Source organism: Centrocercus urophasianus, unplaced genomic scaffold, assembly GCF_019232065.1.
Source record: "Centrocercus urophasianus isolate 14NV4802_14NV808 unplaced genomic scaffold, USGS_Curo_1.0 seq_10, whole genome shotgun sequence".
In the NCBI taxonomy this organism is placed as follows: Eukaryota; Metazoa; Chordata; class Aves; order Galliformes; family Phasianidae; genus Centrocercus; species Centrocercus urophasianus.
Window position 1 is genome coordinate 70,300,344 of NW_024884142.1, and position 18,472 is coordinate 70,318,815.

Consider the following 18,472-nt stretch of genomic DNA (forward strand, 5'->3'; position numbering starts at 1 on the left):
CCAGAGTCAAAAATCACATGGATTTGGGAAATGCAGAGCATCCCAGCGTATCTTCCTCTTGGAGAGTCAGAATTCATGTGAGGCTGCTAGAGAAACCAGGAAACACAGCTCCGCAGTGCAGTGTGCCTCTGTACCCAAATAGTCTGTCGCATGATGTCATGATACAGAATACTGGTAAAACTATGGCACATTCACATTCATGTTGCTTTGTCTGGTCTCTTATTCACCTTTTCTTTTCTTCTGCTCACAGATGAAGTAGCTGGTGGCTCCTGTATTTTGCTGATCCTGCTGTGCATAGCAACCGTTTTCCTTAGCATTGGAGGAACTGCGTTGTACTGCACCTTTGGTGACATGGAATCCCCTGTGTGTAAAGACTTTGCAGCCAACATGGATTTCTATTATACCCAGATACTGCAGCGTGTGGAAGAACTTAAGCACTGGATTGCCTTCTCGTAGCTGAAATAGACTGAGACAGCACATTGAGCTCACCACTGGTTGCTGGAGAGGCTATTAAAAAACCTGTGATTTCAGTTCTTTGTAACACTTGCCACCTGCAGGTGATGTGCATCTGATGATGTACTTACACTGTTATTTAGAAATTGAGAAAAATTCCCTTTTAGCAATCAGGTGGCAAACTGTTCACATCTTAAGCCGTAGCAGTGTGGTATGGGAGAATAACAAGTCATTCTCTACATCCTTTTAAGATTAGACGAGCAGCTTTTCAACAGCTTGAGCAACTGAAGAGGAAAGAAGAAAATTAACTGTCTTCTATACGCTCTCCCATTACCACACATTGTGTAAGCAATCTCTGACAGCTTAGTTAAAGAACAGCTCTGATTTAAAGCTGTTTGTGCAAAGGTGTTGCTTCCAACTATCACGCAATAAGTCTGTGTTTTATGAAAACATTATTTTTCTTCTAAGTCTTACTATTTTTCTCCATTTTAATTCTCCCAGTGAGCCATGTAATAATTTGCGTGGAGTGAGAAGAATGCAGCAGCATTCACGGAGCCCCCATTCAGTGATAACAGGCCGACCTGCACCTTACAGCATATGGGGAACATCATGTGTGGGATAAATCTGCTGGCAGATTTCACATTGTTTCCTGGAACTTTACTCCCAGTGTTGTGCGGGCTGTTTTAGAAAGAGGAGGATAAAAAAGAAATCATTGGTCTCACTATATGCAGAGAAAGGAGCAAGATGTTCAGTAACTTATTCACATTAATAGAAGAGTGGCTTCGGCCAATTCTAAAGCACCTGGTTGTAGGTGTCAGGCTGGCTGGGATTTCTCCCCAGCTGTGTCACTGACTTACAGTAATCACTTTGTGCCTCGGTTTCTCCTCCGTAAGTGGGGAATAATGATCCTTGCCTTTGTCTGTGAATACATACTGCAATTAGGGCTCATGTCTGATTCCCTACACCCCGGAGGAGCGCACAGGATCGCTGGACTGTGTGATTGCGGCCTCTCACCCAGTGAGTTCCTAACGTACAGTGGAACTGATCCAACAGAAGGTGCTCAGAGGCTCGCTGCAGACCCACAGCCTCTCGGTAGTCCAGGGCACTTGTTCCAGCAGATAAAGCACATTTGCATCTATTTGCCCTCCAGTTCTGAGACTTGTAAAATCTGCTCTCTTTTTCTACCAGCTCTACAAACAAATTTAAATCAGTAAAAAGAGTCATTTTAAATGGCTGTTTCTATCACTTGGTGCTCAGCCCTTCCTGGGTGGTGTATGAGAGAGACACCTACGTGACGGTGAAGGTCAGAACTGGCAACGTAGGCCCTCGGTCCGCGCTGTGGTCCGAACACAGCAGCTGTCCTGGCACAGAGCCCGTTGGCCTGGCCCTGCTGCAGGCCTTGTGTGAGACGAGTCCTTCGCGCCTCAGGAAACAGCAGTTTGCAGGGGGTCCGCTTCACTCCGCTCCATGGTTTCCAGCTTACTAACGTACAGTGCAGCACCTTCAGGTCCAGCTTATTTTGTAAAGTACCACAAAGTGAAATCCTCGAGGCATCGCTCAGAGTTATAACATTAAACGATCATGCTTTCTGGCATTTGCGAGCCAATTGTCCCTCTACTAGCAAGCTTGATTGTTCCTAATGCTCTGTTATGCTTAACAGGATTTTAAAGCAAAAGTTAAAACCATACTTTTTCTGAAACAAACTGCACATACGATTTCTTTTTCAGTTCTCACTGCCGAGGCTTAGTTGATACCTTAGGAAGCCTCGTGTGGCAGCTCTTTATTAAACAGTAAATTTAAAATGCCTCAATTAATGACAACGTTTGTTTTCAGAACGTAGCTTAGAACTGTAGTTTGGTGTATTTTCTGCTGGTTGCCTCAGAGCATTGTAAGGCTGGACTGATCTAGGGGAGAAAGGGAGAGATGCTTTTGTATTTTAAAGAGTTACTGGCTGGTTCAGTTTATTATTTTAAATCCTGGTTTATGTATTTATTTAGTTTTTATTTTAAAGAAAATCTTAATTTTTTTCTTTTTTGGTAATTTGCTCACAGAGTAATTAAAAGCATGCATTCACTTAAAATATATATTTATAGTGATTATGTAGTTAGAATATATTTTGCATTTCTGTAACTTGGCGTTGAGTGTTTCAGGATATTAAGTTTATTTCTAAAAGACAACGGTTGATTTCAGCTTAAAAATCTGCTTAAGTTTTTGTGCACTTCCTCACCAAAAAGTCAAGAGGTATATATAGAACTATTTATTCAAAGGTATATCAGATATGAAGATCAAAGATCTTCTACTTCTAGGTTCGTTTAATTAGAACTATTTAAAAATAATTATTTTATTTAAAACGGTAAAGCTATTTAAAGTCAAAGCAATTTTTGATAAACAGTTCAGAGTAAATCTGTGGTCTGAATCCTGGCATGGCAACTTTGTGTTGTGTTCCCAGTGCAGAGTCTCACTAATATCAGCAGAACTGCCAGTGAGAAGATCACGGAAAGGAAGGGCACCGCTTCACCTGCACACACTGGAGGAAGAATGAGCAGCCAGGTGTTCCATGTGGCCCAGCTGCCTTGTATTTGCACTGCAATGTGAGCACCTCTGCAGCCTTCAGGCCTGTGCCCAGGTGCCACTACTGCAGGATCTGCCAGGATCTGGGGGAGCAGATGGGGCACACACGCATGGGCTACCAGGCTCCTCTTCTGAGCTGTTGCAACCAAGTGCTCAAGTCTGGATCTGATTTCTGTTGGCATTCCTTTGTGAGAAGATGATGGCACTGATTCTTGCTTTGCCTGACAATTGTCAATATGGTTTTCATAGTCTGCACTACATTATCAGACTTGTGGTGATCAACCATAAAAAATGTGCTTCGTTTGAAATGCAGAGAGCGTGCAGGTTGGCCAGGTGTTGGCTGTCCTGTGTATTGTGTTCCCTTTCAATTGCTGGTGGCATTAACTTCCATCTGGGTGGCCCCAGGGATCAGAACCTTGGTCAGGGAAATCTAAGCCAAAGGGACTTGAACAGTTATCCTCATCCGAGGAGTTTGTGGTCAACTAATGCTGAGCAACAGCTGAGACTGTTCTAGTAGGAAGAAAAGAGTAGAAGCTTTTTCCTTCCCTTTTGTGCATTGTAAAGCCCTTTGCATTTAAGTTTTCACTGGATAGATAGTTGTTCTGCTTGGCAGTAGGAGAAACAGACCACTGTAAAAGCATTTGTAGTCAGTAGGAAAATTCAGGGAACGGTTCAATACAATATTAGTTAAAACTCATTTCTAGAAAGATGACTGGATGTCAGGTTGATTATTTGCCTTCTAAGGTGAAAGCTGTGGCCACTTACCACCCGCCACTCTCCATCAGAAACCCCATCTTCCAGTTTATCCTCTCAGTGTAATGATTTTAGAGAGATGCTTGCAATAGATCAAAACCAACAAGGCTCTCAATGTGCGTTCAGTGCACAGAGCCAAAAAGAGCTTTCTGATGGCATAATTAGCACCCTCACCCCAAGCAATGTGAAGTACGCAGGAAGAACGCTGTGCTGTAGCATAGCTGTGCTGTACCACAGTCTGGTTCTAAGCAGTGCAGATGAGGAAGCATTTTCCACAGCCCAGACATGCCAGCAGAGATTTGCAATCTAGACACGGCTCATGTTTTAGAATGTTTTTCTACTATTTTGCTTTCATACTTGGAAAACACGTAGTGCTGGTGGCACACTGTGGGAAGTAGTCTGACCAGAGGGGAAACTCTTGTTTAAGGATTTCTGTGGGTAAAGGGCAAGCTTGAAATATCAAATGAGTGGAGTAGGTCAGAAGTCCAAATTCCTGTGTGACTGCACTTGATAACCAAAGGGGATGCTACCCTCCCAGGAAAATATGTTTGCCTATTTTGTACCATAATGTAAAGCCAAGACCATCTGAAAGGACTAATAACTATTTGTAACAAATATAGCTTCTTTAGCAAAAGGAGTAAATAACTGTGTTTGAAACCATCACCCAAGCTTGTAATTTAAATACTGTAGCAAAAAATAAAATAAAAAGCGTCCCAAAGAAAATATATGAACCTTTCTGGGTACTGTGATTTCTAAATGTATGAAAAGACTGAGAAGATCAGTGAAATTAAGTAAATGAGCAGCATCTCCAAAGAGAATTTCATGATACAACCAAAACCAGGAGAATAGATGAAGATAAAATGCATGACATTTGGTTTGGATTTTAGCATGATATAAGTTTCTTGCATTGGTTGGTTGGCTCACTTTTCTTTTACTGGCTAACTGAAAACTCAGCCTCCCCGCAGAGCACTGTTTGTCCAGGGCAGTGTGTTTAAATGCTGAAATGTTGCCTTGCTGCACTGCTCTAAAAGATGTTGGATGGTAAGTTTGAGAAATGCTGGTCACAACCCAGTTTGCTCTTTGAGTTCAAGTAAACTAAACTGACTCCAACCCAACCCAAGCCAGCCACCTCTTGTTTGCAGCGTGCAGCACTGCCTTTAGCAGCATCCCCATTCCTCAGCACCACCAAATGAGGCCACCCGGAATCTTAGACTGGCTGAAAATGTCGTGAAATCCTAAGAGGAAATGAGTTGTTCTTATTCATGTTGGTTTTGTTTTGTGTTTTGAAATTGTTCTTCAGTGCCAGAAAGAGGGACAATTATAATGTGAAAAGAGAAGAGAGATTTTTGTAGAAAATAATTGGAACTTGTGAGGTAACATCTCATGTAGGTACCCAAGGAAGCTTAAAGCATAAACTTCATTTAGCTTAAAGAAATGTTTTAATGTTTGTTTTTTGAAGTTTAACAAAAAAAAAAAAAAAAAAAAAAAAGGCTGAGATGTTACAGAATTGATGTTAGTGAATTTCAGCCAGAGTTCTGATTCTGCCCTTGAGTCCTGAACGTGTTTTTAATGGAAAAGAGGCTGTAATCAAAACATAAACATAAAACAAAAAGAATCAGAGACTGTACTGAAGCACCCAAAGTTTCAAAGGCATGTCTACTAAGTCACCCATGGAAGCAACACAGTGTTTCCTGCAGGGCACCGCTGAGCTGCTTAGTACATATTCTGCACTGGGAATCAAGCCACAGGAATCCTCTGGGGATGTGGGAGCAGCAAGGAGACTGTCACACTGCTTTTCTAGGGTAGCTCAATTCAGTGCACTGTAGAAAGGATGCACTGAAAAGAGGAGAGCAAAAGGTTTGAATCACTAAGGATCCAAGCAGCAAACTTCAGCTAGATAGAATGTCAGCATCTACCATCATAGAAGTGAGCAGATTGTTTACAGTAGGTAGCAAGTAAGAGATGATTTGAAAGGAGAGGATTGGTTTTTTTAAAAAAACATACACTGAGAATTCCTAATGATTAATCAAAGTTCTGAGGTTTTAAATAGAAGGTAATGATTAAGGGGAAACAACTTCTCAAAGGTAATGGCAATATTCTATAGGCAAATGGCTGCAGAAGGAGTGTAATAAAGACATTTAATATAAAAAGATTTTAAAAAGAAATTGGTAAAGGGTGAGAAATATTTCTGATAATTATGCATATCATTAATGGGGGGGTATAAGAAAGAGAGGGACACACTGTTAGCAGGACCTGTTGTGATAGGACAAAGGGAAATGATTTCAGACTAAAGGAGGGGAGGTTTAGACTGATCATAAGGAAGAAGATTTTTACAATAAGGGCGGCGAGGCACGGGCACAGGCTGCCCAGAGAGGTAGTGGATGCCTTATCCTAGGAGACATTTGAGTTGAGGCTGGATGGGGCTCTGAGCAACCTGATCTAGCTGTAGGTGACCCTGTTCATTGCAGGAAAATTGGACCAGATGGCTGCTAAGGGTCCCTTCCAGCTCAGATGAGTCTATGATTCTATGTTTGGGGTTTTTTCCTAACCAGATTTTATAGAATTAAAAAGAAAGAAAAAAAAAAAAAAAAAAAAAAAAAAAAAAAAAGAGCCACAGCAGCTCAGTGAAGAAAGAGGAAAGAGGGAGAGTAACCATTAAAATACAACTAAATTCTTTGCAGGACTCTCTAGGAGTATTTCCGTGGTCTGCACAAGGTCATATAGCAGACAGGAACAAAACAGGCCTAGAGCTTGTAAATCCTGCTTCTGATCTCTTGCCTGCTAGGACAGCATGGGTTAGGGAAGATAAATGAGTACCCTATCATTCACATTGTCTTTGACTTCACAGTTTGAGGACTTTGCTTAAAGATCTTTTTAATATTCTTCTGAATGTTGCAGTGATTGTAAGGAATTAAATTAATTCAGGAGATGAATTTCCTTCCTAGTATGCAGCAGTAAGTCCAAAAGCCACTTCAGTGTATTTTTAGTATCTGATATCATCATACCCATGGTAGCTGGTTGCTATTTACATACACTGAAACAAATTGTATCAACGGACCACATGGGAATACAATGTAATTGCAGCTTCTGTCGGCAGAAGAAGAGGCTGAAGCTGCCTGTGGTGGCTGCGTGCTTTGCTGTCCGGCCCTTACACTCACGCTCTGTTGAGCAGCAGGAAAGCAACAATGCTCAGCAGAGCAGGCACGGCTGAGAAATCTGTTACAAAATCTAGCCACAGTCTCACAGCTCCACTGGGCTTCATACAATACCTGTCACTGTGCCACGAGGGGAAATCAGTCGTGAAGAAACGCAGCGATGTGGAAAGAGGCAGCGGCCACCAGATCCTGCCTCCAGGCAGAAATGGAGATGGGAGAGGCACAGAAGTGTTCTGACCGTACAGTGGATGTTGTCATCTCTGTCTGCAAATAAGAAAGATGAAAATAATTTCAAATGTTCTTGGCGTCCCCCAAAATGCCTTCATTAACCTTCTTTTCTTTTCAACTTCTGTGTGATTTAAAGCTCTCCCTTAGCTGAAGGCAAGAAGGAAAATTAAGCAATGGCTAATCTTTTTTAAAGAAACATTGAATGTATCATCTCTTATAGTTTTCTATAAATAGGGCATTATTTTCCCAAGCCAACTCACTGCAGGGTAATAGCCCACAGTTTACCTACAATGGCAAAATAGATGGCCATTAGCAATAAGTAACTCGTGCATTATAAAACAGCCCCATTAAAAAGAACCACCCACATTGGCTCATGCAGTAGGACAGTGAAACAATATCTGCAATGAACCAAAAGAATTTTGCACTACAGAGCAAGCCTTGCACAGCCTGGCCATGCTGCCCAATCTATCTGGCACTGCCCATCCTTGCGTGGCACCTTCCATAGCTGTGACACCCTGGTGAGAAGCAACCAGGGAGGTGAATCCTTTGCCCCAGCAGCCATGCATTGACTGTGAAGACCTGTGGGTTTTCAGTAGGATGCTTCCGAACAGCCTGTGTTTCCCTGTGCTCCCTGCAGCTAGAGGTCAAGTGGAACGTTGGTCCCAGGAATGGTCTCATATCCACACAGACCTGGGGCAGTTGCTTCATTCCATCCGTGGGAGACCGTGTGGCAGATGTCCTGCTAGCAGAACAAGCAGCACCCTCCAGAGACACTAAGATACCCAGCACAGAGGGGTGCACAGTGTGTCCTGTGGCCCTTTCTGAAGTACTTCAAAGTAATTGCTATCCTGAGTACTTACAATAACATTTTAAGACTCTAAACCTGCTGATCTTCCTTAAGAAGAAATACACAGCATAAGGGACCAAAGGCTTGAGGATCCTGCAGTAAAGGCATGGCTGAAACCATATAAAAGCTTGTAAAAAGTCTTCAATGGATGCAGAATTTCCAAGAGTGCCTCAGGATTTCAAGGTCACTCAAACACAAGTAAGAAGGGCAAATTGAAATAGTTGGTGGTTTTTTTTTTTTTAAGGAAAAAAGGCTGTGCTCTGTGACACTTCTTGTTGGAGAGCACTTAGCATCACAGACACGAATTCTAATATGGTTAGTAGATTGCATACCACAGGGCAGCGATAGGGTGAGTTTAAAATTCATTTTCTGCCAGCTGTTGTCCTCAACTGTAGGCTTACATAGCACCTCACTTGCTTCTCAGTTCTTTATTTGTATTCTGGACTATTTTATTTTTCTTAAACCTTCATTCCTAGTGGCTTTCTTTTTAACCATCTGGCTCAGTGGTTTTTTGATGCAGCCAAGAAATAAGCTGTCTGTGGCTGAAAAAGGCTGTGGCCATTTTTACAGGACATTTTTACAAAAACTCTGCTGTGAGGAAAGCAACTTAGTATTCATTGCAGGAAGCTGCTTGTGTTTGAAAAGCTGTGTGAATGCCTTATATGTTACTGTTTGCATTTACTTCATATTGCTCTCTCCAGGTAGCTCCTTGTTCGTATGAAGAAATATTTTCCCTTAGACTCCTTCCAGGTATCAGTGACATTCTGTGAGAAGACCCATCTGAGCATCTTGACTCAGGGGAAATTAGAGACATCTCACACAAGACTTGACCAGAGGTTCAGCAACCACTCTGAAAGCTGGATGCGTGCTGTTTGTACCTCCAAGGAGACAAATCTTGTGGTCCTGACTTGTGATGGCATTAAGTGACTTGAACAGAAATGACACCAAGACAAGAGGAGTGGATGGTTCCTTGTTTCTTTATCTGCTGTGCATCCACTGTGGTTTTGTCAGAATAAGGACTTTCCGATATTAGCACTGCAAGGGCAAACAGAAAGGTATTATTTTTAGGTATGCTGCACATCCCGTAGCACTTTGGGCTTATTGTCCAGCTGCAGTTTGATGATCTCTTTCCATTGGATTTCAGAAATAGAATATAACTGACACTCAGAGACACATGGAGTTATGTGAGCAAAAGCCACAAAACAAAAGTGCAACAAGAAGAGGAGTCAGCTGCTTTCCCCTTGTACTTAGCACCTCAAGCATTGTGTTCGGTTTTGGGCCCCTCACTTCAAGAAAGGGCAGAGAAGGGCAATGAAGCTGGTGAGGGATGTGGAGCACAGGTCTTATGAGGAGTGGCTGAGGGAGCCAGGATGGTTCAGTCTGGAGAAGAGGAGGCTCAGAGGAGGCTCATTGCACTCTATAACTTCCTGACAGGAGGTCGTGATGAGGAGGGGTTTGGCCTCTTCTCCCAGGCAGCAAACAGGACCCAAGGAAATGGCCGCAAGCTGCACCAGAGGAGGCTTAGATTAGACATAAGAAGAACTTTTTCTCTCAGAGGGTGGTCAGGCACTGGAATGGCTGCCCAGGGAGGTGGTGGAGTCGCCGTCCCTGGCGGTGTTCAAGAGGCGTCTGGATGAGGAGCTGTGAGATCTGGTTTAGTTTGTGGTAGCAATGGTAATGAGAAGACAGTAGGACTAGATGATCTTGTAGGCCGTTTCCAACCTTGTGATTCTATGATTCCATGATTCTATGACTAATGGGTCCAGAAGTAAAACACGATGTTTAATGAGTCTGCATGTCCCGTCAATGGGGCAAAGCTGCTGTCAAAACTTTGGCTGTAAGCATGGTTGAAATGATACTGAACCAGTTACTGCAGTGGAGGGAAGGAAGCAGGGTATAACAGTAACTCTGGCAACTGAGTTGTTCCTCTTGTGTTCAGTGAAGACACTTTTTGAGTAGCTGACTTTGACATAAGGGGGGTGTTTTGTGCTTGTCTGTGGACAGTGAGCTATCTCTTTACAAAGCACAGGTTTACTTCTCAGCCACCACGTCCTGTTCCAACCTGCTAACTTGGGGAGAATGCTATTTTTTTAAAAAGAAATACAGCACAACTGAGATGGAAGTGGTTGAAGTGATGACGTGGACTTGTAAGCTGGAAAAGAAGAAAAGATTTTAGGAGGCACAAAACTGGACCTTGGGAGACTGATTTAGTTGCCTGCTATCTAATAAATTTCTTACATAGTCTTAAGCACATCACTTAATCCTGAGTTTCACTACATGCCTATGTAATGGGTAGAAATATTTTCTGCTGCTCTCTGGCAATGAAGCTGTGAGTGGAGTCATGGTAAGTTTGTAAGTAAAATATTTTAGGTGATATCAACAAATAATTAGTTTGGTTCTGACTGGAATATTACTTGTAACAACACAGGATACACTTGCAAAGAACCCCATATCTGAGGGAAAAGGGAAAAAAAGGAAAGAAAAAAGAAAAGAACTCTTCATTCTTTTTGGAGTTTTCAAATAATGTGATAGATGTTTCAGGAAGGCTGTAGGAAAGAAATATTTGAAAACACAAAGGTACACTTTCATATCACTGGCATTTTTTGTGTTGTGTTGTTAGATGTTAAAACTGCACCTGTTTGGTTTTGGAGGGTTTTTTTGTTTTTTTGGGGTTTTTTTGTTTGTTTGTTTTTTGTGATTTTTTTTCAGCATTATAATAACACTGCGAGATTTTACAGCGAGGCAACCTGACAGAAAGAGTACAGAAGTATAAATGGCTTTTGCATCTCAGCATTTCCCTGTGGGAGTAAGGGGTAAAAGCATTTGCTTGATGGATTCAGGTGGCTGGTATCTTCAGTACCCAGACTGCCTGTCCTTCCTGATTGACTCTATCTGCCTGGGACAAAGCTTTTAACAATCTCAGTATTACCAGTGGCATCCGAAAAATAAGCAGACTGTGAGCAGTATGTCCAGATGAATTCTGAAAGTCTTTGTACTACAGCTTTCGAGAGAGAATCCAGAAAAATCCATCTCCAATACTATAGCATTCATTCAGGTTAGGATGACTGTTAGGAGTGACAGTGAGGTCCTGTAATTTAGATATATTTGTAATTTAGATTCTCTGGATCATTATCATCTATACACCAAAAAACACTGAAGATAAAACAGACTGGATGACATAAAGGAAAAGGCAAGCTCAATGAAAGAACGGCTTCTGATCCAAAAACAGGAGAATTTACCATTCTTTAAGTCCTTGGTAAATTTATTTGTAATATTTATCTCTGTTTTCACAATAGAAGTAGCTGCTAAGTATTCAGAATATATGCTACAGTTATTCAGAATCTGTTATCATATAACACAGTACCTTCTGCGATAGTTGGCTGTTGTGGGTTAAGCTACTGGGGGACTGCTTGCCTACATTTTCACATCTTTTTCCACCAGTGTTTGCCTGTTGGTGTACTTGATATTTGGGGTCTGAAGACTTTGAAACCAACAATTTTGAGCAGTTGTGTGTAATTATGCAAAAGAGCAGCTTCAGTATTATTTCAATCAGCATGTTTTCAAATTGGAATGAGGAAGAAATTAGCGTCTGAAATAAAAGCTTATTAAGGGCTCTATTATGCAAAACAATCAGTGAAACCTCACGGAATTATTTTTATAAATGATTGAATATATTTCAAAAACTGTATTTTTGTATTTTGTTGGGTTTATATTTCTTCTTGTGATATTGCTGAAGGTTGCAGCTTTGCCATATTTAGCACTCTGTGTGCAAGAAGGACGGCTGGATCTTTCTTTAGAGAGCTAGAGGTGGGTTTCAGTGCTCCAGAGCAGCCACCTCCATCTGCATCTCACTATCATAGATGTTAGCTGTGAAAGTGGCCCTAACTAGAGCAAAAATTCAGGCATCTTGCCCTCTGCTGCTGTGTGCTGCCCCATTTACAAGTGATTTTTCTGGTGGGCTTTTGTGGAGAAGGCTGAGGTTGCAGCTTTTGCTGAACTCTTTCTAAACATGTATGCCAGTGGAGGCAGAGTAGAATGATACCATCATAGCCATGTAGCAAAACTTGGAAGGAATTGGGCCACAGGAGGCAGGCAAGGCACTGTTCTGTGCTTATTTTGGGACTCATGCATGTTAATTCAGTAGATACTGGGAGTAATAAGTAGAGAGGAGCCAGCATTTGGTGCTGCCCATCTCTATCACACACAGGCAAACCAGAAATGAACATGGCAGATGAATAATCCAATCAGTCTTCATATTCTGAAGTGCTCATCTGAGCTCACCTCACTGAAATACTGCTTTTCAGCACTTGCCTCCATTTCCAAAGGCATGGTAATGTAAATGGTTAAAAACAAAACCAGAACTAAACAAACAGAACTCTATTAGGGGGAGGGAATGCGTGGGTCATGTAAATAGATGAAAATAGGTTCTATGATTGGAATTTTCCTTGTGCAGGAATGCTCACTGCTGCTTGTTTACTTAAAACATAATGAGGAGAGAGAGGGGGATGCAACTACTGTCCTTTTTTCAAGCTATTTCTTGTTTCTCATTGGATGTTCATTTCAAATATTTCATTCTGAAAAAAGAAATTAAAAATGAGACTCCTATTGCTGCTGTTTCTGCGAGAAACATTGGCTTTTTCATGAAATGTACTGATAGACTAGCCTTTTAATGACACCAGGCCTTCCTGTTATCATTAACATCTTATTTGCTTCCTTTTGAGTTCTCCTCCTCAGGAATAGTTTGATGTAGATCTACTGCAAATTTCCACTGAAACTATATTGGAAGTTCAAAATCAGCTCCAAACAAGCAAATTAACAGCCTGTACCTGCATTTGACCCAGCTTGCACTACTTTAATGCAAATTGTAGAGCAGCTTTTCCTCAAAATATTTTGCAAACTCATTGGCAGAGATCAAGTATTCTAATCTTTGTGTCCTTTATAAGGTTACAGGAAGGACTTCAAGCACTGCAATAAGATGAGTGCTAATGCATCACTTCAAGTGAACAATTTCATAAGCTTTTGGAGAGGAGGCACTTAGTTAATACCTGAGACCTGGATTCATGCACTGAGTAGCAAACGTGAAAACACTGAACAGATTCCCAGTAACTGCATGAACAGGAATCCTTAAGGACAACAGGATATGCTAATGTAATTAAAGAAAACACATAGGTACTGAAAGCCCAAGTCATAAAGTACAAGCAGGCTTATTAAGTCACTGACTTTACAACCTTATTAAATAGTGCTCTTCAGAAAAGCTGCCACAGAGCTGCATTACTTCAAGATTTGCAGTCTGAGCCAAACTAGAACGTTTTGAGTGTTAGCCTACTTTCTTCCTAAACATCATAACTGAGTGGGAAAAAGCCTTCGGACTCTGTCACATCATCCCTAGCTATGGCTAAGCCAGATTTTGGTATTCTCACAGCTGTTCTCGCCCAGGAAGCCCTGCATGGGTTTGTTACTGATAATCTTCTAATTTTGGAGCTATTACTTTTATTTCTATTATAATCAGTGCTTAAAGCACGAGGTGTCATACTGTTTGGCAATGTATGAGCCTTCTGTACTTGGTACCACAAGGCTTCTCTATACGTTTCACTTCTTATATATCCTTATTTAGCTCTGTAAAGCAGAGCCACTGAGCAGGGAGAGCAAAGTCTGCTCTCTCTGCTCCTGCCCCCCTCATACCTACAGGCAATAACAGCTCAAGAGCAGCCTCAAGCTCCATCTTTCTGGCCCACAAAGGTTCTTCTTTTCCCTCTTACTCCTGCAAGGCAGTCTTCTAGAGGAATTTAATTCCCAATAGAGTAGACACCAACCTAGAACTGCTAAAATGCTTTGTGGCTCTTGATTCACTGTGGTTTGACACCAGCATGAATTTATTTCAAGCAGTCTTTTTCAGTAAAAGGCAAACTGAAAGAATTCCACACCCTGCTGCTATAACTTTCCTGCTGTTTCTCTGCCTCGTTGTTCTGAAGTAAACCTTCTCTTTCTAGTTCAGAAATTGGAAAGCAACATGACAGTCCCTAATTCCTTCTCACAAGAATGACATTCTGATATTACTGTTGCTTAGGGGGTTTTTTTTCCACTCTGAGGTGGACTATCAAGAGAGGGTGGGGATCTAATTTGATAGCAGCTTTTAATTTTGCTGCAATTTGTTTGTTCAAGCTGGCTGGATAATTCAGTGTTGACCTAGTTTCAGTTGTAAAAGATGAGACTATTTGTTCTCACAGAAGTTTTATCCTTTGGCCCTTAAAATAATTAGACTTTTTGAAAATATTTGCCATAGATTATTAATAAATGTTACAATATTTTACTAACTGAGTTCCTTGCTTCATATGAAAATATTTTGTTTGTATATAGCCTTGATGGTGAGTCTTTTTTAATTGTAAGGCATAATTACTATGCAGAAGGGCAACACTGAAATTCAGCAGTGAACTAGATTTTGATCAGCGTGGCACATGACACTGCTGTCACAGATACTGTGGCTTCATTGCATGTTTCTTTCCCTCCAGCAGTAATGAGGCAAATGCATTCACTGTAATTAGAGATCAGAAACCTGTGTTGTGTAATTGGTTCTGCTACACTGAGCAGAATGAGTGTCCTTTTTAAAAAGTAGAAGAAGACAGAAAAGCAAGTTAACTGAGCGTCTCCTGCCTGTCCTGCCATCCCCTCCAGGTGACTGATTCTTCCTCCCTTGCTCTCACTTCAGCAGTCCTGGGAGGAGCAATCAGTTCCTGCAAAGTTTCTCAAAGCAGCTCACCTGGCTTCTAGCAGGTTTCTGGGGAGGACCTGGATCCAGCCTTCCTTGAATAAGAGCTCTGAGGGAGATGGCTATGGCTTTTCTGGTTCCACCTATCGTGGGAATTCACCCTGGCTCCATCCGTGTGTGACTAATTTCCTGGACAGGTGAGCTGACATAAAACTCTGGTGTAGGTAAGGAAAACTAAATTGTTGCTGGTTATGTATTCCAGTAGATTTAAGGCAATTACAGCAGTATTTGATGGTACTTGGGATCTGGGTGCAAATCCAAGTTGTTGCTGTTTGGCTAGAAGTTTGGAAGACTCTTGGACATGCACATGAAGTGCCTCCAGTAGGTTTCTAGGGTGGCAAAATCAGCAGAGCAACATTCCTGGAGCTGCTCAGGGATTAACAATGAGGGCTGTAATAACATGTTCACCATAAACATTTCTGCTGTTTCCCCTCCAAGGCATGTATTGCAAAAGAGTCCGTGGAGACCTTTGTGCATCCCTATCCAGCAGAGCCTGTGGCTGCTCTGCCTGGCTGCCAAGGGAGCCACGGGGATGTGGGGAGAGGCTGCTGGCTTGCCAGGGGAGCTGGCTCAGCCTTGAGAGAGCAAGGGGAGTGGGAGGGAACCAAGTGGAAAGCACTGTAGATGCAGCTTTTGGATTCAAATGAGAGAGTGGCTCTTTGTGGGCTCTATTTGTAAGGGTTTTCAGAGATATCCTTTTTGCCACCCAGAATGCTGTTGAGCAATTACAAAATGTTAGCTGCAATTTCAGACATTTACGCAATCAGCTGTATCACTGGGATCAGAGCTGAAGGCTTCCTCTCTGTGTTGTATTTTCAGCACTTTGTGCTTTATCCCAGGCCAGACAGTATTTTTTTAGTCTCAATTAAAGGATGTATATTCTTACTAGAATCTGACTTTATTTTATAAAAATATTCTATCCTTGGAACAGGGATAGAAATGTGTGCCACGCACATAGAAGTATTAGATAGTTATTTGCAGCTAAGATGTTGAACTTCCAGTATCTGGAGGTAGTTGTGCAGAATCAAAATGAATCCTCAGTGATTTGCTGCCAAAGTGAGGAATTGCTCTCTCCCACCATGTTCATCAGCAGTGTGATGCAGAATATGGGTAATAGCTTGAGGGTGTGTAGTGATGTTCTGTCTCTAAGTGTGGCACCCCCAGTGCACCAGAGAGAATGCAAAGAGAGAGCAAATTAGAAGAGAATACAAATAGAGGATGGGGTGAGAGGGAGTGACCTCAGCTGGAGGGCTTCAAGGATCTGGAGTAAGATGGAGTGAAAATTTCAGGACAATCTGCCTTAAGCAAGAGGCCAGCTACAAAAGCTGTGCCCTCTCATCACGCTTAGGCTAATTGCATGGACATTCATCTTCAGTCTTATTTTCAGCAGAAATTATTATTGCCACTTTCCTTCCTTCCCTCAGCTCTGCTGCCTCTCCAAGAGAGAGAATGAGGCACGCATATGGGTTGATGGTTTGAGAGGGATGAGTACTGAGAACTCAGACCAACAAAAGCTAACCACAATCTCAAAGACCACTGATAAGGAATAAAACATTTAGTTTTAAACAGACTTAAGCACTTCAAAACCAAATGAACATTCTGATTTTTTATGTAAAAACAGACGTTGACCTCTGCACAGTAAGATTTTCCCAGACTTCTGCTTCCAAAATAGAACTTTTCACTCCACTTTGCCCTTCTTTGGATTTTTCACAGAATCACAAGGATTGAAAGGGACCTCTGGAGATCATTGCGTCCAACCCCCTGCTAAAGCAGTTCTCCACAGCAAGCCACACAGGAAAGCATCCAGCTGGGTCTGGAACATCTCAGGAGAAGAAGATTCCACAGCCTCTCTGTGCAGCCTGTTCCAGAGCTCTGTCACCCTCAGAGTAAAGAAATTCCTCTTGGTGTTGGTGTGCAACTTCCTGTCTTCCAGTTTCTGCCCATTGCCCCTTGTTCTGTTGCTGTGCACCACCAAAAAGTGTCCAACCCCATGGACTTGATTCTCACACTTAGTTATTTATAAACAGTGATGAGATCCTCTTTCACTCTTCTCCAGGCTGAACAGACCCAGGTCTCTCAGCTTTTCTTCATAAGGGAAATGTTCCTGGCCCTTTATCATCTTTGTTGCCTTCCATTGAGTTCTTTTTCTAATCTCTTCCTGCTTACATTGAAAGCAGGACAGCACCATTGGGCTTGACCCTAGGTATACAATAGTTGACAAGAGCACAGGGCCATTCCTCAGATCTAAGTGATGCTGAGCAATTTCTCTGCTCTGGGTTTTCAGTGCGAAAATCCACACTCACCAGTGCAGCTCGTTAATGCCTGAGAGTAACCTTCAGGTTATCTGTAATACTCTCTGAACCAGACATGCAAGTTTAGCATCTGTTTTTAACTGGTAATTGTGAGTATCTATGGCCTCAGAGGTTTTTCAGAGGTGACTTACCTGCCTAAATCCTAATCAGTTATTTTTAAGCTAGAATGTCCTAGTTTCAGCTTTAGGTTCACCTACTGGACCTTGTTATCAGTTCTTAGAGACAAGATTGATTTTTAATAAAATGAAGAGGAAAAAAAAGGGAGCAAATAGTACAATTAGAACTCTTAATGTTTACCAAGGACATGGAACCATTGTAAGACTTAAGCCAGTGATCATTAGAGATAACCTTTCTTCTTCTGGGAGGTACTGATGGTAGGTATACAATGAAATGGAACAATGCTCTATCTTCAGGTCCTTCACTTTGTTTAAATGTTGTTTTTAAACAGGGCTTGGTGTGCTGCCATTAACTTGGTTTCACACCTCTTTGTGCTTTCGTTGCCGCAGGCCGAATGGTTTCAGCATTACATGCTTCCTCTGATGTGGAGTCTGACCATACTGCTCCAGGCTACCTGCACAGGAGAGGAAGAGACTGCTGTGGTTCCTGCTAACCCAGCCTCTGGCTGCTTCATCTCCGCCTGAGATCTTCTGTAAAAACAAATGCGCAACCCTCCTGTGGGTGAACCTGTGATGAGCCTGATACGGTGGGCAGGGAAACGTTACTGCTCTGTACTGTTACACGCATAGCTCCAGCTCTTTGTTCTCTTCCTCACTTGGGCCAATTAACTTCCCCTGCAGCTTGAGCTTTCCCCTGTCAGATGTGCTTACAGCCTCTCACTGTGCTCACGTCAACTTCATGGCTCGCTGGTGTGCCCACTACTAAACTTGCACCTAGATTTGAGATCTTTGGAACAGAAGTCCAGGCAGAGCTGTAAGGGAATTATTTCTCTGCTGTAGAAGAGCTAGGACTGTAGAATACTGTCCGTGGCATATATCTCAGAGGTAAGGATTTATTTAGTGGCATGAGACTCCTGAAGAGGATCAGTATATGAACAGCACTTCATTTGTTGTTGTGGCTGAGTGGTGCAGAGAAACGCGGTCCCATGGGCATAGCAGAATTGGGAACAAGCAAAAGAATAGCAACATCAGGAAACACTAACAGCAACGCTGTAAAAGTAGTCTACAAGAGGGGGAAAAAAAAGAAAAAAAGTAGCCTACAAGAGTGGATACAAACGAGGCAAAGTGCTCAACCTTGCGCCAAGTCAGTGCCAAGTGAATTAGGCTGTGTACAACTCCTCTGCAAAACAGCAGGAGAGGAGCTGGAGATCGTGCTTACACTGACCACTAGATAGCTGAGAGTTGTTCTGGTTAAAATATTCCTATTCCCC

General features: G+C 42.1%; 1 protein-coding gene and 1 long non-coding RNA gene across 11 annotated transcripts in view; one reads left to right on the forward strand and one right to left on the reverse strand.

Annotated features, from left to right (window-relative positions):
• CNST (consortin, connexin sorting protein) overlaps nt 1-4,508 on the forward strand; it is a 44,741-nt gene extending 40,233 nt beyond the window's left edge. For 4 of the 5 annotated variants that reach the window (XM_042827813.1, XM_042827795.1, XM_042827806.1 and 1 more), the window contains one exon: nt 251-4,508. In XM_042827813.1, coding sequence (XP_042683747.1) covers nt 251-456 — 206 coding nt within the window. In that variant the 3' untranslated portion in view covers nt 457-4,508. The remainder of the gene's footprint in view (nt 1-250) is intronic. The other variant, XR_006170393.1, reaches the window with a different exon arrangement.
• LOC122165121 overlaps nt 1-18,472 on the reverse strand; it is a 58,225-nt gene that overhangs the window by 31,725 nt on the left and 8,028 nt on the right. For 5 of the 6 annotated variants that reach the window (XR_006170403.1, XR_006170401.1, XR_006170399.1 and 2 more), the window contains exon 3: nt 7,047-7,196. This is a non-coding gene — a long non-coding RNA (uncharacterized LOC122165121). Of the gene's footprint in view, nt 1-5,257; nt 5,359-7,046; nt 7,197-18,472 lie in introns of those variants that run through there. The other variant, XR_006170404.1, reaches the window with a different exon arrangement.